The 24,372-nt window shown below is 36.7% G+C and overlaps 1 protein-coding gene across 3 annotated transcripts in view; it reads right to left on the reverse strand.

The window, feature by feature from the left end:
• Positions 1–281: 281 nt before the first annotated feature.
• Positions 282–24,372, reverse strand: part of Nucb2 (nucleobindin 2) — a 47,183-nt gene continuing 23,092 nt past the window's right edge. For all 3 annotated transcript variants that reach the window (XM_047519098.1, XM_047519100.1, XM_047519099.1), the window contains 11 exons: positions 24,224–24,331; positions 22,763–22,889; positions 12,803–12,906; positions 11,580–11,765; positions 11,136–11,226; positions 10,496–10,554; positions 10,311–10,403; positions 5,438–5,527; positions 4,034–4,204; positions 3,115–3,190; positions 282–2,699 (listed from right to left, as the gene is read on the reverse strand). In XM_047519098.1, the coding sequence (XP_047375054.1) occupies positions 2,692–2,699; positions 3,115–3,190; positions 4,034–4,204; positions 5,438–5,527; positions 10,311–10,403; positions 10,496–10,554; positions 11,136–11,226; positions 11,580–11,765; positions 12,803–12,906; positions 22,763–22,889; positions 24,224–24,331 (1,113 nt within the window). In that variant the 3' untranslated portion in view covers positions 282–2,691. The remainder of the gene's footprint in view (positions 2,700–3,114; positions 3,191–4,033; positions 4,205–5,437; positions 5,528–10,310; positions 10,404–10,495; positions 10,555–11,135; positions 11,227–11,579; positions 11,766–12,802; positions 12,907–22,762; positions 22,890–24,223; positions 24,332–24,372) is intronic.

Below are 24,372 nucleotides of genomic sequence, written 5' to 3' on the forward strand. Positions count from 1 at the left end.
GCCTAGGTCTGTGTCTTCAGAAGATATCTGAGAATCTCCCAAAGATTCTGTGAGCTATCTACACTCCTTAATCAATCCCCTCTGTTTAAAGAAACAGAATAATCTTCTGAAAGAAGATCCCACTAACTATAACCAAGAATCTTGACAAAGACAGGATTTGGTAGTTAAAAGTAAGGTGCAGCAAGTAAAAGCACCTTAAATATGGGGTTGGCACTGAGGGCATAGCTCAGTGGGTTTGATCCCCAGCACCAAAAAAAAAAAAAAAAAAAAAAAAAAAAAAGGTCAGTGGGTAGGGAATGGCACAGTTGAGGAAATAGGACTTTGGGCAATGAGACCTCCGGCCAACCAAGGTTAAGGTATCTGACAAAGTGGTGGTAGGACTTCAGAAGGCTAGCATGTGTTGACAAGCACACAAGATAAATACAACTTAGGTAAAGGTTAACAAGACTGCAGGTGCAAGGCAAGACAGCTTTGCTGGGGAAACTGCTCTCTACCTACAATATCAATTGAGAAAGCCCTAAACCTAGGTCTCTATGAATTAAAAAAGTCAACTACTATCGCCCTTCAACTGAAACCATTATATTAGTAAAGGCTCTGAGGAAGTTGCTAACCTTTTTCAAGAATCTTCCCTTAACAATTTTCTGCCAGCCAGGTACAAGCCTATAATCCCAGCTATTCAGGAGGCTGAGGCAGAAGGATCACAAGTTTGAGGCCTGCCAGGGCAACCTAGCGAGATCCTGTCTCAAAATCAAAAATAAAAAGGGCCAAGGGTTGACTCAGTGGTAGAATATCCCAGGGTTTGACCCTCAAGACTCAAAAAAAAAAGGTTTTTTTTCTGTCTAGTAATAGAAGCTATTCTCAGAGAAAAAAAAATCAGATTAAGATTGTTGCCATCCCATCCAAGACTAAGTCTGAAAGGGTCTCAAGTAGGTACCATTTGTTTAAGACCCAACAGATGGAAAGAGCACAGAGACCAGCAAGTAAATGAAGAGGTTCTTTCTTAAAAACTATGTCTTTTAATTATGTTAAAACTATCTTTGACTCTGGTTGCTCACGGAAACAACCACAGGGGAAAAAACTTAGAAACTTCTTAAATCTGGGGGGAACTATTTGGCCAAAAAGTCAAAACAATAACAAATAACAACCCAAACCTAGCTCACAACAACCTATAGCTATTAACTATCTAAAACAATCCTGGCACCTCCAAGCCCACAATAATAGGAAGTGAATTTCTAACACTGTCCAGTATCCAATTCCCAGGCAGATATGTCCCTGAAAATTAATGGACAACAAAAGCCTCCTATGGGGCCTGAGGACATTAGATAAGGAACTTTCTCTCAGAAAGGTGAATCAAGGAATATATCCATGATTATAACAAACATTACTATTTTGCCAAGCAATACTTTTTAATTGCTAGAGATCATGTCCACTATGTTTCCAATTCTTTCTTTTTCTAAAAGTTTATTTATTTATTTATTTATTTATTTTGCTATTTTCCTATACATATACATTATGTATGTGATGCTTTGGGGGCAGTAAACTTGCCTTTCAGTTAGTAGGTGGTCATAACACAAGGAACCATGCTCTAACCTGAAGGGAAGGACAACACCCAGGTACAATGGTCTTAGAACCAATATGTAATTATGGATTGGATTTCTGGTGGTTTCTCTTTGGGATGGGATGGACAGAAAACACTGTCTTAGAAGAATATTCACAGAGATTTCAGTAGCTAGACTGATTAAGGTTAAAACTGTAAGTTGTCTACCAAACACTTCCTCCTTCCTTCTTCTTAGTAAACTGCCAACTTTTAGCTAGTCACATTGCTGTGTGGATTCCTCAGTCTCCCCAGCTAGGTTTGGCTATGTAACTTAGTTCTAGACAATGAGACCTAAATTTAAGTGCTGCTGGTTCTAGAAAATTGCCTCAAGCTGATTCAGCTAAGAAAAGTTTTTCCTTGCCCTTCCCCAGAGCCTCTAACAGCAATCAGTAAGAGTGGAGGAACTTGAGGATAAAAATCACACACTGAGGAAGAAAGAAACTTCAGCACCACCTACTTCTAGGTTTCTTCTATGTAAGGGGGAGAATCCTACTTAGTTTAAAACACTGTTATCTTTGGTTTTCTGTTATATGGAACAGAATCTAATCTTAAATGATAATGTACACAGAAAAAATACAAATGAAAACCAACCTGAATTGGTAGAAAAAGCTATTCTTTTGAAGAATTTCTAGCAGTTATTGATAAAAATAGGCAAAAGTTATCAGGAAACTCTGGGAATACTATGGACTTTTCAGAATAATTTATAATATCAAAGAGACATTTATTGAAAGAAGGGATAATAAGCACCCATAAAAGAATATCTATCTTTATGAGTAAGTGAGAGCCATTTATTTTCAAAGCAGTAGACCTTTCTCACTTCATAATAATTTCATTAAATTCTGGAAGAAGGTCACTTAAAAACTAAAGGAGAACAAGGGGAAAACAAGGGAGGTATGATGGGTGTGCTTTCTTCCTAGTTCTGGTAGATTTATTCTTAAATGTCTGTGTCCAAAAACGTGTTCCTGTTTTAAAGGTATCTTCCATTATTCCAAATATGCTTTGAAATATTTATTGAGCAGAGAAAAAGGAAAGGAGGTAAAAAGATGAAACAGATGTTAACAGTTTTCTTCCAAGTTCTGGTGGACTTCGGAACTTTAAATGTCTGTTCAAAAGAAATATGCTCTCATTTTAAAAATATCTTCCTTTATTCTGAATATTCTTTTACTTACAGATTTAACAAGTATTTTTCAAAATATGTGTAGCGCTAATCATAGATTACAATTTAAAAACACATACTTGGGTAAGATCAATATAAATTGATTAGAAAGAATCACGAATAATGTTGAAATAAATCATTTCAGCATGAATATGGTTATCAAATTATACAGCATTTGAAAAATGCTGATACATAAAATTTTTGAAGGACTTTTCATTTTTCTGTGATGCAAATTTCTCTATTTCTACAAATATAGAAAAACATAAATCTTAAAGATCTAAAATTATATTCTACCTATAATAAATGTGGATTGCAATTTATAATTGTTTATTTTCCTAAACAAATAAACAAAATTACATACGTGGTTTCAATTCTCCAGTTGTCCCTGATGGAGCAGTTCCTTGTTGTAATTTTTTCTGTTCCATCTGCTGTATGGCCTATTGAATGGAAAAAGAAAATACTTAAAATAAATATTATTTGATTTTTCTACATATGTTGACCTTTGACAAAGTACCAAAAACTAACTGAAAATTGTTTTCCAAAACCAAGATATTCAAACTATAAAATTTAGATTAATATTGTACAAAGTTTTTTTTAAAAATACTAAAATTTAAAATATAATAGTAGTACATTGAAAATGATAATTCTCTAGGAAAATTAGTGAATTCTCTAGGAAAATTAGTGATTTTATAATCAGTACTTTTTCTATTGTTTAAGGGTACTTTATTTCTTGTTTAGCAAATGGTGTCCACAGAATTGACAGGTTACTTGTATTCTTGAAGTGGAATTTCAACAACGCAAAATCAAATAATAGTAAAACATCCCAAATTCTAAATAAATGGTTAAATTGGGGTGAGTTCCTCAAATAAAAAAAAAAAGAAAAATGATATTACAAAAACACAGGCTTTTAACAAAGCCCCTAACATCTATGTTTGTTTTGTTTTGTTTTTTGGTTCCAGGATTTGAACCCAGGGGCACTTAACTACTAAGTCATGTCCCCAACCCTTTTTATTCTTTTTATTTTGAGACAGGGCCTAGATATTTTGCTTAGGGCCTAGATAAATTGCTCAGGCTGGCTTTGAACTTGCAATCCTCCTGCCTCAGCCTCCCGATCTTCTGGGATTACAGGCATGTGTCACCATGCCTGGCATATTTTTGTGTTTGTTTTTGCTTTTGCAGTGCTGGGTGGGGAGTAAATCCAGGCATGCCCTCTACCACTGCACCACACTCCCAGCCCCCAGTATTCATTCAAATGTCATAATCCTTTCACAAAATACCACCTGATGATATTCCTGCTTCCGGGCCTCAAGCTGATCATGCTGATACCGCAGCTCTTCTTTTTGTTTCTGAAGTTCATCAGCCCTCTTCTTAAGTGCATCTTCTTGTAAAGCAATAATTTTTTCATACTCTTTTAGTTCTTCCTCTGTGAATAACTGCTGCTGATCCAATGTCTAATAGAAAAATAAAATAACAAGGTCTGATTCAGCTCTAAAATTCTATGATTAGTTCAAAAGAGTATTTATAATATTATATATTTTGGGAAAAAAGAACGGGAAATAAGAAAAAATATATTTATGTCCTCATTTGAGCTCCAATTTGTCTGGAGCTACATGGTTTTATCAACAAAGAATTCCATATTGTGGGAAACCCCTTGGTCCTGGGTAAACTGGAACAATTAGTCACCCTATCTCTGTTTTCAGGACAATTAAAAACATAATTTAAATGACAATTTTTTATTTTTATGTAAAAAACACAATGTTCTTTCTTTTATTTTGGTTGGTATCTCTCAACTATTCTTTTGAAGTTGTATATATACTCATTTATATATAGTTGGCTGTTATAAATAGGTATACTTTTCTCAATCAATGTGGTAAGATATATTGAGAATCTAAAAATGTTCAGAAACCTTGAGAATAGTTCTATTCATGGGAATTAATCCCAAGGAAATAATCACAGTTTGCCCACAAATGTTTGATTAAATGGATAATTATGATACTATTATTTATTACAGTAAAATATTAAAATTTACCTAAAACATATAAACCTGGAGGAATGGTTATATAAATTATGCTGTAACTGTACAACCATGTGTTAAGTAGTTGTTTCTTAAATCATGTTTTGGGGGAATCATAACAATGTTCAGGAAGTACTGTTAAATAAAAAACAGTACTTCCTGAACATACAGTCATTTATACAACAAAAAACATATTTAAAAATACATAAATATGAATATGTGTATCTATAAATTAAAAATAGCATAATACACTATTTATATGTATGCTATGTATACATGAGCTACGTACTATTCAAAATTGGCATAATATAATACATAATTTAAATGTCTAAATTTAGATAGCAGAATTACTAGTGACTTCTAATCTTCAAATGTGTCTATATTTTTCATTTTTAATAATGCATATAATTTTATATTTAGTAAGAAGTATGTTTATAAAGACTTCTAATTATATTCAGTGTGCTTACAAATAAGCACTCAATTACTAACAAGCTTTCCAAGAATCAGGTTCATTATTTTATAGTGACATTTTATATAAAAAACCAAGACAGCAAGACTATATATGCAAATATAACAGGGAACAAAAGTTAAAGTTGAAAAAAGAAAAAGTTGAATAAACTGAGGCAGAATTTCTTGAACCATACTTCCTATTTGAAGTAGGTTCTATTACCTCCCAGCTATCTGGTTCCAAGAATTCTTTTTTTTCTGTAGCTTTCAAAAATTCTTCCAGAGTCACCAGTCGATCTTTGTTGGTATCAACCTGATTAAAGGAAAACATAGGTATAATATAAAATAAATATTTCTACATTATTTCATCTTTCTTCTATTATTAGAAGCAAATGTCTTCTAATGGAGGCTACTACATAATAAAATTAGGACTGCCCTAATGTCCATAGAAAACAGAGCAAAAAAAAAAAAAATATACTAGAATCAGAAAATAAATACCTTTCAATCCTATATAATTGAAACTGCAAAATACAAGATTATCTACTTAATTGATATCCCAAAGATCAAAACATTTAAGTCAGCTAATCTGATTGGTTAACTGCTACCGTCTTCTGTCACCAGAATATCTATAATTATTCTAGTACTCAAGTGCTTGATCAAGAAAAATCACCATTCCAGAATGTGTACTGTTTTAGGCATATGTAAAGGACTTTAATTAAAGTATTCTCTACTGTGTGTTTTGTGCATGTATGACTAAATAACAGCAAATCCCATCATTATGTACAACTATAAGGAACAAATTTTTTTAAATATGGGGAAAAGTACTCCCAACAGTTTTTCTTAAAAAGAAATAACTAACTAAATTAAAACTAAAGTTGACAACTTCTCCAAATCCTCTTCAATGGCTAATATAGACTGGCAAATACAGTTACAAAGGTTAACTTTATAATAGTCAAGGAAATTCACTTGATACTTGGGGTGCCACCAGGCAACAAAGATCCCAATTCATCATTAACAACTCATGTATTCAGGTGACAATCACTGAAGTCAAACAGTGGGCTTCAGTAATCTTGCATATGATGTCCATATCAGAATATTTTGCTTGGAGGGAGGAGGGACAGGACAAGCACTGCAAAAAAGGGCAAATATTTCATTAGGGAGGTCATGGAGGTCTTTCTAAAGAATGAACATTTGAGCACAGTTGAGAATAGATATGGTAAAAGTGAAGCCATGAGATGATCTGGAGGGAATGTTCCAGGAAGAAGAAACTTGAAGTTCACATGCCCTAAAATGAGAATAAGCTTGGTGAGAGGTAAACACCAAGAAGACCAATGTAGATACAGTAGAGTGAGGCAAAGCCACAAGACTTGGGGTCAGAAAGCAAGGCAAGGGTGAGTGAAATCATGCCATGATCTTTTAAGACATGATATGGGACTCATCTTCTAAGTGAAATGGTATGCCACTGAAATATTCTGAGCAAGAGAACACTATGACCTGACATGCTTTCTTCCCCCCTGCTACTTTGTGATATAGGGGATGCAACCAGGGCCTGGTGCAGTGCTCTACCACTGAGCTACATTCCAAGCCCTAACTTATGCTTTTAAGAGATTACTCTGCCATCTGTACTGCTGTGTGAATAAGTGATTACAGGTAAGATGCAGAAGCTGAGATACCAGCCAGAAAAGTACCCTTTTTTTTGGGGGGGGGGAGTCCTTGGGGCTGAACCCAGGATCTCACAAAGTGCTCTACCAACTGGGCTACATCCCAGCACCAGTCAGGAGATTAGCCTGGACTTGGAAGTAGAAGTGGGGGAAAGTGGTCAACTTCTGGATTTGTTTTTAAGGTGGAAGACACTAGGTCATGTTTGTCTCCTAATGGGAATGATCCAGTAGAGTAGAAAAAAATATACAAGAGAGAAAGGATGATAACAGCAAGAACAGAGTCCTTGAAGAGGAGATAGTGAATGGGACCTCATACACAGGTAGAAGAGAAGGCCTTCCACAGGAATAGCAAGGGTTTATCTATAGCTGAGCATGGTGGTGCATGTCTATAATCCTATCGACTAGGGAGGCTGAGGCAGGAAAATCAAAAGTTCAAGGCCAGCCTCAGCAACTTAGTGAGACCCTGTCTCAAAATAAATAAAAAGGACTGGGGATGTAGCTCAGTGGTAAAGCACCCCTTGGTTCAATTCCCAGTATCAAAAAAGAAAAAAAAAAGAAAAAAAGTTTGTCCACAATTAAAGAAGACAAGGCAAAATAAATGATACAGATGCAGATTGGATGATAGATTTTGTAATGAGAAGATGAAGAAATTCTCTTGATTGCTTTTATTTTCTCAGTAAAATGAGAGGCAGTATCAGGGACCAAGAAGAAGTTCTCATTCTGAGAACGTTCTGACCTTTACAATAAGCAGCAGCGCCCCCTCCCCCCTCCTGGCTGCTAGTTCTGACAATATGGTGCCTATGGCGCCATCCCTGCTTCTCTTCCGGGATTTCACCTTCCCACCTGCGCAAACTTGCACCCTATCAGGAGCCCAGTAGAAGAACACAGCCAACCAAACTTCACCTCGTCATACCCCTCATTCCCTCAGCATAAATACCCGTGAGAACAATAAAAATTTGCAGCTTGATCAGAATTCCTGTCTTGCTGTCACTCCCTGCATCTCTTGTCCCTTTCATTCCTTCTCTCTTAGGTTCGCCGTCCCCCGTTGATGTCCCGCGGGTCGGGACAGTTGGCACCCAACATGGTTGACTGAAGCCTTTGCCTGAGAAGCGAACGCCACCCTCCGGGGAAGCCTTGGCCAAGCAGGATTCGGGATCACCTTGGTAAACGCGACTGGGAGTCAGATCCAGGAGGAGAGTCAGGCCGGCGCAAGGTGAGTGACACACCACGGGACAAGCAGTTTCGTCACATGATTTGTTTCTGACGGGTCTCAAGGAGGCCCTCAAGACTCGGGGAGCGCATGTTAAGAAAAAGGATTTAAGATCATTCTTTTCATACATAGAGGATTTGTGTCCTTGGTTTCCCCTCGAGGGGTCAATTGATGGTAAAATGTGGCTCAGAGTAGGAGACTGCCTCAAAGATTATTATGAGAATTTTGGTCCTCAAAAGGTGCCCGTCACTGCCTTTTCTTATTGGAATTTAATTAATGAGATTCTTAAAAGTTCACCCTTTGACAGTGGTACTTTAAAACTTGTAAAAATTGGGGAGCAGGCAATGCAATCCACCTCTCGCCCTGCCTCGGCATGCCCTTCGGTTAGTATTCAAATGCCCCCTACTCAGCCTTCTCAGGACCCTGGGAACCTCCCAGACCCCGGGAACCTCCCAGACCTCACCTTACCAAAGGAGTCCCCTAAAAATCCCCCTAAGATTTATCTGGTTTTAAATCCCCATGACGAGTTGACCCCAGAGGATGAGGCTACCCTGGAGGAGGCAGCGACTCGATACCATTCTCCAGACCTGCCACCTCTTAAAAATCCACCTCCCTCTTATATACCCCCTGCCTTTTGTGCTCCGGCCCTCCAGGGACCTACTGCCCCCCCAGACATTTTTTCCCCGCTTCCCTTGCCTAATCTAACCCCTTTACTCGAGTCTCTCCAATATAGGTGGGAAGGTGAAGTCCCGGAAGAGAAGCAGGGATGGCGCCATAGGCGCCATATTGTCAGAACTAGCAGCCAGGAGCAGGGAGGGGGCGCTGCTGCTTATCGTAAAGGTCAGAACGTTCTCAGAATGAGAACTTCTTCTTGGTCCCTGACATTTCCCCCTTTCTTATATAAAATTATTGACCATATTTTGATAGCCATATTTTAAGGGGGTGATAGAGGCTATGTGGCGAGGCGGGGGCGTGGCTTGCCTGAACAGGTACAGAGCTGGAGTGACAATCCCTCGGGAACAAGAGAAGGAAAGGGAAGTGTCTTTGAAGGTTTAAGGAGAGGGAAGAATATGCAAAACTGTCAGACTCAGAGTGGGGAAGTGTATGGACAAGGGAAATATAGAACTGCCAGGCAGAGGGCCTACTAGCAATCTGTGCTTGGAAGATTAGAGTAAGACCAGTTAGCATGTTTCCATGTTAATCTCCAGCCACTGTTCACTATAACAATATAGTAGGATAAAATTTTATGCACTTAGTAGTTATTACAAGTAATATACTTAGGTAATCGTATTTGCAAGGGCCTCATCCATCATCTATTTAACGAGTAACATGCATCACTGTCTGGACACCTAATTTAGAGGGGTAAGAAACTCATTGGACAAGGCCAATTTAAAATATGTCCAGTTGCTTTGAAAGGACAGAAATTAAAATTTTAAGGCCCTGGGTGGTTTGGGTTATTACTGCTCAGTGTCACATGACTTGCTGAACCTGTGGGAGATATACTTCCCCTTCTCACTGACGGGGGACTTGACATGGACATGCTTCAGTCAAGGGGCTGTAAGTGAATGTGAGGTTTATCCCAGCTGAACATAAATCTTAAATAATACAGGGTTTGACTTGGAGTTTCTTAGGTCACAGATAAGAGACTGTTCCTGCAGCCTAGAAATGATAAGACATATAGGAGTCAACATATATGTTAGACTGACATATAGCTAAGTCAGTCTAACCCTGCCATACCCTAGCTGACATTAACTCTTATGTTGCATATACACCTTATATACAATCTGGAGATAATTTTATACAATTTCGCAAATAATTCGGTGCACAAAACAAAGTTTCATGATATGAAATTCTCATTTATGGCATCTGATCAGTGCCCCAAATTTTTGAATTCTGAAGCATTTTAGATTTTGGATTTTTGAATTAAGAATGCTCAACCTGTAAAAGCTAATGTAGTTTTTTAAAATGCCAAGTATTGAGCTTCATTGTTTTATATTACTTTTTTAAAAAAAGATTTTATAGTTCATATACAGTAGCATCTTAATCTTTTAAAATAGTTTCAAATTGTTATTTATACTTAGGGAATCCAGCATGATATTTTGAAAAAAATGCAAAATCCAATTAAATACCTATTCTCTATATTTATTTATCCATTTTGTGGGAAGCTATATTGCAAAAACTTGAATAATTCAAAGAACATAAAATATTAAACTTTTAAAACATACCTCACTCATTACATGTTCCCTCATTCTAAGTCTTTCTTCCTCCATTTCTACCATATCATCCTCTTCATTTTGGGCATCATACACTTTCTCCAACTAGAAATGAAATTTAAAAGCCAACATGAAAGAAGAGAAGATAAAAAAGAGAAAAAAAGCAAGAACACTGAGTAATTAATAAACTAATTTACCTCTTTAGTAAATAGGGCTTCTAATTCTTGTTCATCCAGGAACCCATCATTATTGACATCTAAAGTTTAAAAGTTACAGATGCAAAAATGGATTTTAATCCCTTAGAAAATAAATAAGTAAAATACAATTACTTAACAAATGGCTTGCAAAAGCAATAGAAACATGAAACAACAACTTGCTGCAGAAAAGGGCTTCTTCTTTTCCATGCATTTTCAGATCAGTCCAAGTAATAACAATTCAATATTTATAATTCATCATTTTCATAAAAACATAACCATTTTCTCCAACAAGATAAAGTAAAGCAATATGCTATAAAAGTAAAGTTTAATATTATAGTATAAAGCCTGTTAGATATAACCTAACTAGTCACAAAATTACCTTCAGTTTACAGAGAATCATGTAACTCAATAGTAAATTGTGTGACTCAATAGTAAAAACAGGTCGAAAGATGTTTTCTTATCTAAAATATTTTATTCTGCTTATCAGTAATAAAGACCATTATATTAACCTAGAGAAATACTAAGCATTACTATCAATTGGATCAATAGCAGACCTTAACAGAAACCAATGAAAAGTAAAGCAAATATAATCTTTTCAAATAATAGATATAAATAGCAATATTTGTATCAAATCTGTTACCATGTAACTTGAAAAATGTCTTGGGGTCAAAGTCATTAGGATCCAATCCATCTGTCTCTTCCCAAACCTCTTTTAGTTGATCTTTGCTTCCCTGTGAACCAATTTGAAGAAATTGCTTGAATCAAAAATGTAATCTATGTGTACAGATTCAAAATAAAAATTTGAGGAACTTTGCAGAATTAAGAATCAAGATTTAAGTACTAACAATTTATGATAAAATTTTGCCATCTGATATAAAGAATAATCTTCATCTAAACATGGTGTCATAGACTGGGATTGTAGCTTAGTGACAGTGTTTGCCTAGCACGTGTGAGGCACTAGGTTTGATCCTCAGTACCACATAAAGTTACATAAATAAAATAAAGGTATTGTGTCCATCTACAACTAAAAAAAAAAATTAAAAATAAATAAATAAATATGATTTAATAAAGTCACAATTCTTACTGGATGATTAACTTTGGGATGATTTTCATGCTTTTTCTTCATTTCTTCAAATTTAGATTCTTCCTCTTTTCTCTTTTCCTCATTCAGTGTTTTCAAATATTCTCTCCGTTCATGTTCCTTCATCATTTCATATTTTTTAAATTCTTCATGTCGAGTCTTGTCATAGTGTTCCAGGTCACTTGTTGCCTAGGATGTAACAATGCATTTAAGTTTAAAAAAGAAATGTATTTGGAAAGTATAAACAAAACCATTCTTGAATACAGCACACTAACCGAAGGTAATACAGGAGAGCAAAAAAATGACTAGACTACTCTTTTTAAATTCTACCATTTTATTGGAGTCATTATGATTACCAGGGAACATAACTGTTCAAAGAAAACTAAGAATTCAAAGCTAGCTTCAATTTTAGAAAACTCTCATAAGAAACATACAAGTTGATTTTAAAAAGAAGGAAGGGACTGTATCAATCTGTACAGAATAGAGAACTAGAATGGTTTCTAACCATTTCTCTAAATCTAATAACTGTCAGACTAGGACATCTAGTTTGGTTAACTCTTTTATACGTAAGAAGTCCATAAATTTTCATCTAAAATCCCTGAGGCCAGATGTGTTTTATAATTTTCCAGATTTTACACAGGGAATATGGTACATATACCATATTATGAGGCATCCTACAAAGTCTATAATCAAAAATATTAGTATTTCTTTAATGAAAATCTATAAATAGACTAGACTAAATTTTTAAAAACCTCAAATAAGTATTACTATAATTGGTTTATTCAAGACAGTTTTCAGTTTTTACAGTTTTTTGGATTTTGAAATTGTGGATAATGGATTATAGACCTGCATGTGCACATTAATATCTATAATGATCAATGCTAAGTTACCTCTCTTTAATGATACATATTCTAGTAAGTGTATAAAAGTTTTATTTCACAGGCACAGTGGTGCCTGCCTGTAATCACAGTGACTCAGGAGGCTGAGGTAGGAGATTGCAAGTTCAAAGTCAACCTCAGCAAATTATTGAGGCCCTAAGCAACTTAGTGAGACCCTGTCTCAAAAAATAAAAAGGACTGGGAATGTAGCTCAATGGTAGAGCGCCCCCAGGTTCCATCTCCAACACCAAAAATAAGAAAGTTTTATTTCGCTTCATTGGGTTTACTTACCAAATTACAAAACCTCAAAGGCAAAATAAAAATAATGCTTTTTGGAATTATTCTTACCGCTTTGATTAGCATATCTAAATCTGTGGACTCAAACTTGTCAGGATTCAGATGGTTTAGGTGATCAAATTGTTTTAGAAGAGCTTGGTGGTCCATGCCTATATCTGAAAGAAAATAAGAAAACTGTAAATGATCAATTACCAGATGCTAGAAACATTAATATAAATGATATATGAGAAAAAATTCATATTTATTCTGATAAGATTTTATAAGAAAATTTTAAATTTTTAGAACAAGGACTCATACACTTTTAGAATATTAAACATATTGCTATTCTAGACAAAGGTAATGTCCTTGAATCTAAAATAGGATACAGCTTAATATGCATATTTTAATGTTATATGTAGAAAACCTAGTTGGCTATCAGCATAATTAACAGTAAAAACCTTTTACATTATTTTAAAACCACCAGATATACTTATTTAAAATTAGATAAACTCTAATATAGTACCCTCAAATATCTAAGTAGCATTTCTGAAAAGAACTGTTCTAAAATTTATATAAAGGTATTCTTTGCTGCTCCAATGAGTCCTGTGTGGAGCATTAAAAATTTAATTCAGATAAGTTCATTTGAATTATGATAACTTTAAAAAAATTTTTTTTAGTTGTCAGTGGACCTTTACTTTATTTATTTATATGTGGTGCTGAGAATTGAACCTAGTAGCTCACAAGCTAGGTAAGTGCTCTGTTCCTGAGCCACAAGCCCAGTCCCCTTGAATTATGATTTCTTTAAAGAAACAACAAATATTATTCTTTGAAAGAAAATTTTAAATACAAAATGAATTGGTAAAGTGACTGGATTATTTCAATTGTATTATAGAACTGATTGGGGTTATGTATTAATGTTGGAAATCAGGGTTTTCACATAAGAAGGAATATACAAATATGGAAAGATGGAAGACATGAACAAATTCTGTGAAAATGGATGGGAATTAGAACTATGTATGAACTCAGGATTTCTAAAATATGTACATGCAACATGTATACTGCATTTGTTTCACATGTATATGCGTGTGTGTGTAGACATATATATATATATAATATATATATATATTATATATATATATATATATTTCTTACATTTAATGAAAGTGCAAGAAGAAAATATATTCCAGTAACAAGGAGAATACATACTGCTGGTCTTTCATCTATAATACCATTCTCCATTAAAAAGAACCAGGGTACCAGACACAGCAGCACGCTCCTATAATCCCAGCAATTTGGGAAGCTGAGGCATGAGGATCACAAGTTAGAGGCCAGCTTAGGCAATTTAGCAAGACCATGTCTCAAAATAAAAAACCAAAAGGGGCGGGATGCAGTTCAGAGGTAGAGTGCCCCTGGATTCAATTCCAGTACTGGGGACAGGGAGGAGAACAGGGCTCCTCAGAGAAATGACTGATTCCAGGGATTAGGAAAAGCTAAGTACAAGATAAACCTAGAATATATTGCTATGTCAGAAAAGTAAAGAACTGCTAAATGTAATTCAGTCAAGCCTTTACTGAATTCCTAGTATGGCACAGAATTAGGAGTTTTACTTACAAAGAAAAAATTTGTTATAGGACTTAACCCTAAAAAATATAGCCAGACAGTGAAACATGAAAAGATGCCTAACCTTACTTAAAATAAGAAAAATACACATTTAAAACTGCACTATTAAACCATCTAACAGAAACTGCAAAATTCAGAAATATTGCTAGTGAGTATATGTACTGTTCAACTTCCATGGAGGTAAAAGTGGGAATAGCTATCAAAATTACAAACATAAATAGCTTTTGATTTAGCTATTTCACTGTGGAAAAATTATCCTACAGATATCTTATATGGAACATAGTAATACACACCCAAGATTGTTCACTAGAAACAACCCATATGTCCATCAACAGGGGCTTGATGCCAGGTGTGGTGGTCCACACCTGTAATCCCAGCCACTCAGGAGGCTGAGGCAGAAGGAGCAAAGCTGAAGTCCAACCTGAGCAACTCAGTGAAACTCTTTCTCAAAATAAAATAAAAGGAAGGTTGAGGATGTAACTCAGTGGTAGAGTGCTTGCCCAGCATGCATGACACCCTAGGTTCAATCCTCAGTGCTACGAAAGAAATTAAAAATTAAAAAATAACAGGCCTGGTCAAATATATCCATATAATACAGCTGTTTAAAAAAAAAAAGGTGAAGATGGTATCCATGTACTAATACAGAATTATCTTCAAAATGTTTCATAAAAGGAAAAAAACAGTGCACAAAAAGTGTGCTATATGCTACCTTTTGGGCATTTTTGGTTTGTTTGTTTTTGTGGTGCTGGGGATCAAACACAGGGCCTCTTGCATGCTTGGCAAGGACTCTACCACTGAGCTCCAAATCCCTATCTGCTACCTTTTATATAAAAAGAGTTTTTAGGGTTGGAGTTGTGGCACTGGGTTCAATCCTTAGCACTGCATATAAATAAATAAAATAAAGGTCCATTGACAACTAAAAAATATTTTTTTAAAAAAAGAGCTTTTAGCCAGGTGCAATGGACATGCCTGTAAGCCCAGATACCCAAAAGACTGAGACAGTAAAATCACAAGTTTAAGGACAAACTAAACAATTTAGCAAGACACCGGCTCAAAAATAAAATATAAAAAAAGGGCTTGGGGGGTTTTCAAGATGGCGGACTAGAGAGTGGCTGCATTTCATGTTGCTCCAGGACGCAGGATTCAAAAGAGGAGATAGTGAGAGACTTGGGACCAACTCAAAGCCGCCGGGTGAGCCCCTCCCGTTGGGGAGGTGTCCCGGATGGGGCAGTAACCCCAGAATGCAGGGAACTTTGTGAAGTAGAGTTGCTAGGCGAGACGCCCCTCCCCCCGCTGGAGCGGAAAACACGGACAACTGGGAACATCGCAGAGGAGGCGGCTCAGCACAGCGCTTGGACTCGGAGCAACCACTGGGGCTCCGGGCGGCTGCCTGAGGAGGAGCTGTGTGGCGAGCTGTTTGGACTCAGAGTGATCGCTTCTCAACACCAGGGGGCTGCCTGGAGGAAGAGGAGGAGCACAGCGGGTTGCTTGGACTCGGAGGGACTACACCAGAGCTACAGGCGGTTGCCAGAGGAGCTGCGTGGCGAGCTGTTTAGACTCAGAACGACCGCTTCTGAACACCGGGGGGCTGCCTGGAGGAAGAGGAGGAGCGTGGCGGGTCACTTGGTCTAGGAGTGACTGCATCAGAGCTCCGGGTGGCTGCTCAGAGGAGGAGGCAAGTGGTGAGTTCTTTGGACTCAAAGCAACCACTCCTGAACACCAGTGGCCTGCACGGAGAAGGAGCGCGGTAGGTCGCTTGGTCTCCATGGGACCGCTCCTGAACACCTGGGGAGCTACCCCGAGGAGGAGGAGGAACAGGGCGGGTCACTTGGACTCGGAGTAACTGCCTAGGGCTACGGGCAGCTGTCCAGAGGAAGAGGTGTGTGGCGGGTATCTGGGACTCGGAGCTATTGTACGGGGCTCCAGGTGGCGGCTCAGAGGAGAGGCCACATAGCCAGGCGAGTAGATGCACAGCAGGGTCCCAGGACCTAGGTGGCTTCTTGGTGGAAGAGTCGCACAGAGACACGCTTAGGGGCGGAGCGAAGGTTCCAGGACTGCGGGCAGATTCTCTGAGGAGAGGCAGCCTAAGGAGACTCGTCTGCGAAGGGTGAGGCTCCCAGGCCCAGGAGGTAGGTCTGGGCCCCTGGGAACGTTGCAGAGGAAAGCAGCCCAGCCCAGGTGGTAGTTGTAGATTGAGGGGAACCTCTAGGAGGAGAACTGAACAGCGAGACCTCCCCACCGGGTGAGTCTTCCCTGCCGGGTGAGGTTTTCCCACAGGACGGTAAAACCAGAGACACAGGCACAAACAGGCCTTGCCTCAGCCTGCAGCCTAGTTCCCCTTTGGAGGACCACTGGTCAACAAGTGGAGGCACCTCTGCCCACTAGCAGGGAATAGACCCCACCTGAGGGTCACCACCCCTAGAGAGGCAGCTTCCTTGTACAGCACCGCATTATCAACTTCCTCCAAGACTTCAGGCTACTGAAGGATAACAGGGGATATACTAGCAATCTTCAGGTACATTATAAGTCAATAGAGGAAATCTGCAATATCCTAATGATCCACTGATTCCTGAACAATATGAGAAAACAAGGGAAGAAAATGCCCCAAACAAATCTAGATGTTACATCAATAAAATCCAACGACAGCATGGCAAAAGAAATGACAGAAAGGGAGTTCAGAATGTACTTAATTAAAATGATCAGGGAAGCAAACAAAGAGATGAAAGAGCAAATGCAGGCATTGAATGATCACACTGACAGTTAAAAGAGCAAATACAGGAAGCAAAAGATCATTTCAATAAAGAGTTAGAGATATTGAAAAAAAACCAAACAGAAATCCTTGAAATGAAGGAAACAATAAACCAAATTAAGAACTCCATAGAAAGCATAACCAATAGGACACAACACCTGGAAGACAGAACCTCAGATATTGAAGACAAAATATTTAACCTTGAAAACAAAGTTGAACAAACAGAGAAGATGGTAAGAAATCATGAACAGAATCTCCAAGAACAATGGGATATCATGAAAAGGCCAAATTTCAGAATTATTGGGACTGAGGAAGGCTTAGAGAAACAAACCAAAGGAATGAACAATCTATTCAATGAAATAATATCAGAAAATTTCCCAAATTTGAAGAATGAAATGAAAAATCAAGTCCAAGAGGCTTATAGGACTCCAAATACACAAAATTACAACAGACCCACACCAAGGCACATTATAATGAAAATACCTTACATACAAAATAAAGACAGAATTTTAAAGGCTGTGAGAGAAAAGAATCAAATTACATTCAGGGGGAAACCAATATGGATATCAGCAGATTTTTCAATCCAGACCCTAAAAGCTAGAAGGGCCTAGAACAACATTTTTCAAGCTCTGAAAGAAAATGGATGCCAACCAAGAATCTTATACCCAGCAAAACTTACCTTCAAATTTGACGATGAAATAAAATCATTCCATGATAAACAAAAGCTAAAAGAATTTACAAAAAGAAAGCCAGCATTACAGAACATTCTCAGCAAAATATTCCATGAGGAAGAGATAAAAAACAAAGAAGCAAATCATCACAGGGAGGAATTATCCTAAAGGAACTGTCAAATAAAGGAGGAACCAAGTTGTGTCCAAAAAATAAATAAATAAATAAAATTTTTAAAATGAACCAAATGACCGGGTATACAAATCATAACTCAGTAATAACCCTGAATGTTAATAGCCTTAATTCATCAATCAAAAGACATAGACTGAAAGATTGGACTAAAAAGAAAGATCCAACAATATGTTGCCTGCAAGAGACTCACCTCATAGAAAGAGATACCCATAGACTAAAGGTGAAAGGATGGGGAAAAACATACCATGCACATGGACTCAGCAAAAAAGCTGGAGTATCCATCCTCATTTCAGATAATGTGGACTTCAAGCCAAAGTTAGTCAGAAGGGATAAAGAAGGACATTTCATACTGCTTAAGGGAAGCATAAATCAGCAAGATATAACAATCATAAAAATCTATGCCCCAAACAGTGGCTCATCCATGTATGTCACACAAATCCTTCTCAATTTTAGAAACCAAATAGACCATAACACAATAATACTAGGTGATTTTAACACGCCTCTCTCACCACCGGACAGATCTTCCAAACAAAAATTGAACAAAGAAACCATAGATCTCAATAACACAATCAATAATTTAGACTCAACAGACATTTATAGAATATACCATCCAACCAAGAGCGAATACACTTTCTTCTCAGCAGCACATGGATCCTTCTCTAAAACAGACCATATATTATGCCACAAAGCTAATGTTAGCAAATACAAGAAGATAGAGACACTACCTTGTATTCTATCAGATCATAATGGATTGAAGTTAGAAATAAATGAAAGAGTAAAAAACAGAAACTACTCCAACAACTGGAGATTAAACAATATGCTATTATATGATGAATGGATAACAGAAGATATTAGGAAGGAAATTAAAAAATTCTTAGAGGTAAATGAGAACAAAGAAACATCATATCAAAATTTCTGGGACACTATGAAAGCAGTACTTAGAGGAAAATTTATTTCATGGAGCGCATTTAATAAAAGAAGGAAAACTCAACAAATAAACGACCTAACACTACAGCTCAAAGCCCTAGAAAAAAAAGAACAGACCAACACCAAAAGTAGTAGAACATAGGAAATAGTTAAACTGAGAGCTGAAATCAACGAAATTGAAACAAAAGAAACAATACAAAAAATTGACAAAATAAATAGTTGGTTCTTCAAAAAAATAAACAAAATTGATAAACCTTTAGCCACACTAACAAAGAGAAGACGAGAGAAAACCCAAATCACTAAAATTCGGTATGAATAAGGAAATATCACAACAGACACGAGTGAAATACAAAACATAATTAGAAGCTATTTTGAAAATCTATACTCCAACAAAATAGAAAATTTCGAAGACATCAACAGGTTTCTAGAGACATATGAATTGCCTAAACTGAACGAGGAGGACATACACAATTTAAATAGACCAATTTCAAGTAATGAAATAGAAGAAGTCATCAAAAGCCTACCAACAAAGAAAAGTCCAGGACCAGATGGGTTCTCAGCCAAGTTCTACAAAACCTTTAAAGAACAGCTCATTCCAATACTTCTCAAAGTATTTCATAAAATAGAAGAGGAGGGAACCCTCCCAAACTCATTCTATGAAGCCAATAGTACCCTGATACCTAAACCAGACAGAGACACATCAAGGAAAGAAAATTTCAGACCAATATCCTTAATGAACATCGACGCAAAAATTCTCAACAAAATTTTAGCAAATCGCATACAAAAACATATTAAAAAGATAGTGCACCATGATCAAGTGGGTTTCATCCCAGGGATGCAAGATTGGTTCAACATCAGGAAATCAATAAATGTCACTCACCATATCAATAGACTTAAAGTCAAGAATCAAATGATTATTTCAATAGATGCAGAAAAAGCATTTGATAAAATACAGCACCCCTTCATGCTCAAAACACTAGAAAAAATAGGGATAGTGGGAACATTCCTTAACATTGTAAAGGCCATCTATGCTAAGCCCATGGTTAATATCATTCTAAATGTTGAAAAACTGAAAGCATTCCCCCTAAAAACTGGAACAAGGCAGGGATGCCCTCTTTCACCACTTCTATTCAATATCGTCCTTGAAACTCTAGCCAGAGCAATTAGACAGACCAAAGAAATTAAAGGGATACGAATAGGAAAAGAAGAACTCAAACTATCTCTATTTGGTGATGATATGATTATATACTTAGAGGAACCAGGAAATTCCACCAGAAAACTTTTAGAACTCATAAGTGAATTCAGTAAAGTAGCGGGATATAAGATAAATGCACATAAATCTAATGCATTTTTATACATAAGTGATGAATCTTCAGAAAGAGAAATTAGGAAAACTACCCCATTCACAATAGCATCAAAAAAAATAAAATACTTGGGAATCAATCTCACAAAGGAGGTGAAAGACCTCTACAATGAGAACTACAGAACACTAAAGAAAGAAATTAAAGAAAACCTTAGAAGATGGAAAGATCTCCCATGTTCTTGGATAGGCAGAATTAATATTGTCAAAATGGCCATACTACCAAAAGTACTATACAGATTCAATGCAATTCCAATTAAAATCCCAATGATGTACCTTACAGAAATAGAGCAAGCAATTATGAAATTCATCTGGAAGAATAAAAAACCCAGAATAGCTAAAGCAATCCTTGGCAGAAAGAGTGAAGCAGGGGGTATCGCAATACCAGATCTTCAACTCTACTACAAAGCAATAGTAACAAAAACGGCATGGTATTGGTACCAAAATAGAAAGGTGGATCAATGGAACAGAATAGAGGACACGAACACAAACCCAAATAAATACAATTTTCTCATACTAGACAAAGGGGCCAAAAATATGCAATGGAGAAAAGATAGCCTCTTCAACAAATGGTGCTGGGAGAATTGGAAATCCATATGCAACAGAATGAAACTAAACCCATATCTCTCACCATGCACGAAACTAAACTCAAAATGAATAAAGGATCTCGGAATCAGACCAGAGACCTTGCATCTTATAGAAGAAAAAGTAGGTCCAGAGCTTCAACATGTCGGCTTAGGACCAGACTTCCTCAACAGGACTCCCATAGCACAAGAAATAAAAGCAAGAATTAATAACTGGGATAGATTCAAACTAAAAAGCTTTCTCTCAGCAAAGGAAACTATCAGCAATGCGAAGAGAGAGCCTACAGAGTGGGAGAAAATCTTTGCCACTCATACTTCAGATAGAGCACTAATCTCCAGAATCTATAAAGAACTCAAAAAACTCTACACCAAGAATGCAAATAATCCAATCGACAAATGGGCTAAAGAAATGAATAGACACTTCACAGAAGAAGATCTACAAGCAATCAACAAACATATGGAAAAATGTTCAACATCTCTAGTAATAAGAGAAATGCAAATCAAAACCACCCTAAGATTCCATCTCACCCCAATTAGAATGGCGATTATCAAGGATACAAGCAACAACAGGTGTTGGTGAGGATGTGGGGAGAAAGGTGCACTCATACATTGCTGGTGGGGCTGCAAATTAGTGCAGCCACTCTGGAAAGCAGTGTGGAGACTCCTTAGAAAACTTGGAATGGAACCACCATTTGACCCAGCTATTCCACTCCTCGGCCTATACCCAAAGGACTTAAAATCAGCATACTACAGAGATACACCCACATCAATGTTCATAGCTGCTCAGTTCACAATAGCCAGATTGTGGAACCAACCTAGATGTCCTTCAACTGATGAATGGATAAAGAAACTGTGGTATATATATACAATGGAATATTACTCAGCCATAAAGAATGATAAAATTATGGCATTTGCAGGCAAATGGATGAAATTGGAGAATATCATGTTAAGTGAGATAAGCCAATCTCAAAAAACCAAAGGACGAATGATATCGCTTGTAAGTGGATGATGACACATTATCATAACACATAGTGTTAGGATTAGAGTTTTGGTTAGGGAGGGGGCAAGAATGGAGGAAAGAAGGACTGTATAGAGGGAAAAGAGAGGTAGGAGGGGTGGGGGAAAGGAAAAAATAACAATGAATCAAACAACATTACTCTATGTAAACTTATGATTACACAAATGGTATGCCTTTACACCATGTACAAACAGAGAACAACATGTATCCCATTTGTTTACAATAAAAAAAAAGGGGGGGGGGGCTTGGGATGTAACACAGCAGTAGAGCACTTGCCTGGTGTGCACAGCACTCTGGGTTTAATCCCCAGTACCAATAAATAAATAAACTTACTTTTACTTATGTTTGCTTATATAAGAATAAAGAACCTCAAGAAGGACAGTATTAGAGGATACTGGGAACTAATAGGGAACAAAAATACAAAGTAGATTTTTGCTCTGTACTCTGTACTTTCTTATGCTTTCTAATTTTAAACCATGTGAATGCAATACCTACTTCAAAAATTATCCCCCCAAAATCCTATAAGTTCTTCTTTAAATTATCAGTAATTTTAGTTCATAAATTACAAATCAATGAGAAAATATTCATAAATTTCCTAAGTCACATCAGAATCTCTACATTTTTAACAAGCTTGCCAAGTGATCCTTATATAATTTGAAGTTTATAAACCACTAAACCAAGCCAGGTGTGGTGACACACACCTATAATCTCAGCAACTTGGGAGGCTGCACTGCACGGGTATTCATTTGGATTTTTTGAAAGATATGCTGTCTATTCAAAAAAGTAAATTAAATCTTAAAAATTATGAGATGTCAAATTAATACATACAATTTTGGCAAGAAGAATATGATAGGTCTCATTAAACTGACCTCAACAACCAAATACTGAAAATTTCCTACCTTCTAACACTTACTTTGAAGGGAATCCAATTTAGCTTTAATCAGCATTCTTAACCTTCCAACTTCTTGCCTTTTCAGTTCATCAAGTTTTGTCCTCACATGGTGACTTACTAAATCCAGCTCTTTGCTTAGCCTCCCACTCTATCAACAAAATGAATAAATTAGCTTTATCTATTACATTCAATTTTTAGATCATATGCACATATTTTAAAAAGGGTTATAATAATTAGTGATAAATACTTTGACTAGTTTAGATAAATTTACCTAATTATAATTAAAGAGCATCTCAGAAAAAACTCAGTATGTAATTCTAAAAATCAATGTCTAAAAAAAAAATCAAATAATTTAGAAAAGTATATTTAAAGCAAAAAGTAGGTACTCAAAAAGTTGAACTGTAAAATGGTACAGTCACTTTGAAAAATAAGTCTGGAAGGTTGTCAAAAAATTAAAAGCAAAGTTATCATATGAGCCATCAATTCCATTCCTAGGTACACCTAAGAGAACTGAAAACACATTAACACAGTAACTTGAACATAAATGTTCATAGCAGCATTATTCATGTGAACCAGAAGAAATACAAACAACTCAAACGTTCAACTAATGGATAAACAAAACATAAGATAGTTCCTCCTTAGTGTCCATAGGGGATTGATTCCAGGACCCTGAATGGATACCAAAATCCTCAGATGTTTAAATTCCTTATTCAAAATAGCATAAGATTTGCATATGGGGTTTCATTCTTTTATTTTTCAAATCCTTCTGTTAAGAGCTTGACTTTCAATAGATGGAAGTGTAGAAAACCCCAACTCAGAAGCAAGTCCTCAATGAATTGTTTAGCGCCAGGTTACCCACAAATGAAAGAATGATCGAGCATCTGGCGATCTATCCACACCCCATTTCCCAGGAGGAAGGGCTTTCTGCAGGCGACCATGGAACATGCTCCCACCCCCAGGGAGCGGGGGTGGTCCTATCTTACAACTTTGAATAGCTTCCTGCTGTCCTCAAATCATGATCTAAACCCCTTCACCTGATGGACAAGATCTGACGCATGACTCTTTCCAATCTAATATTTTGGCCATTCATGACTTCCTTCCCACTCTGGAATCCAGGAACAGGTGCTACCTCCAGTTTTCTAGGTACTTCTTGTCTCTGTACCTTGTGCCTTTGCCTAGGATATCATCCAGTCTGTCTTCTCTCCAGGTATTTCTTTAATTTCTGGCATACTCTCTACCAAGAAGAATGACTTCCCACCTTTCCCCACTGCTTCATATTGAATTACACATCTGTCCTTTACATCTGTATAACTCAACATCCATCCCATCCATCTATCCATCTAGATAATCCGTTTCTAAATATGATTTCCCCCTAAGTGTTCCTTAAGGGTTAGGAATAAGCCTCATCTTTGTATGTCCAGTATTTAGCTCAGAGTCCAACATGCTCAAACGTTTGTTAAATAAGTATTTAGTTACATTTACCTTTATTTCCTCTATGTCTGCTTTCTGGAGCTTTTCTCTGAAATGTTTATCTGTTTCCAGCACATCAATCACTTGCTTAAGATATTCATCATAATAAAGTCCAGTATCCTTCAAATTAAAAAATAAATGGTAATACTCTGAAAGTTTTT

Source organism: Sciurus carolinensis, chromosome 11, assembly GCF_902686445.1.
Source record: "Sciurus carolinensis chromosome 11, mSciCar1.2, whole genome shotgun sequence".
In the NCBI taxonomy this organism is placed as follows: Eukaryota; Metazoa; Chordata; class Mammalia; order Rodentia; family Sciuridae; genus Sciurus; species Sciurus carolinensis.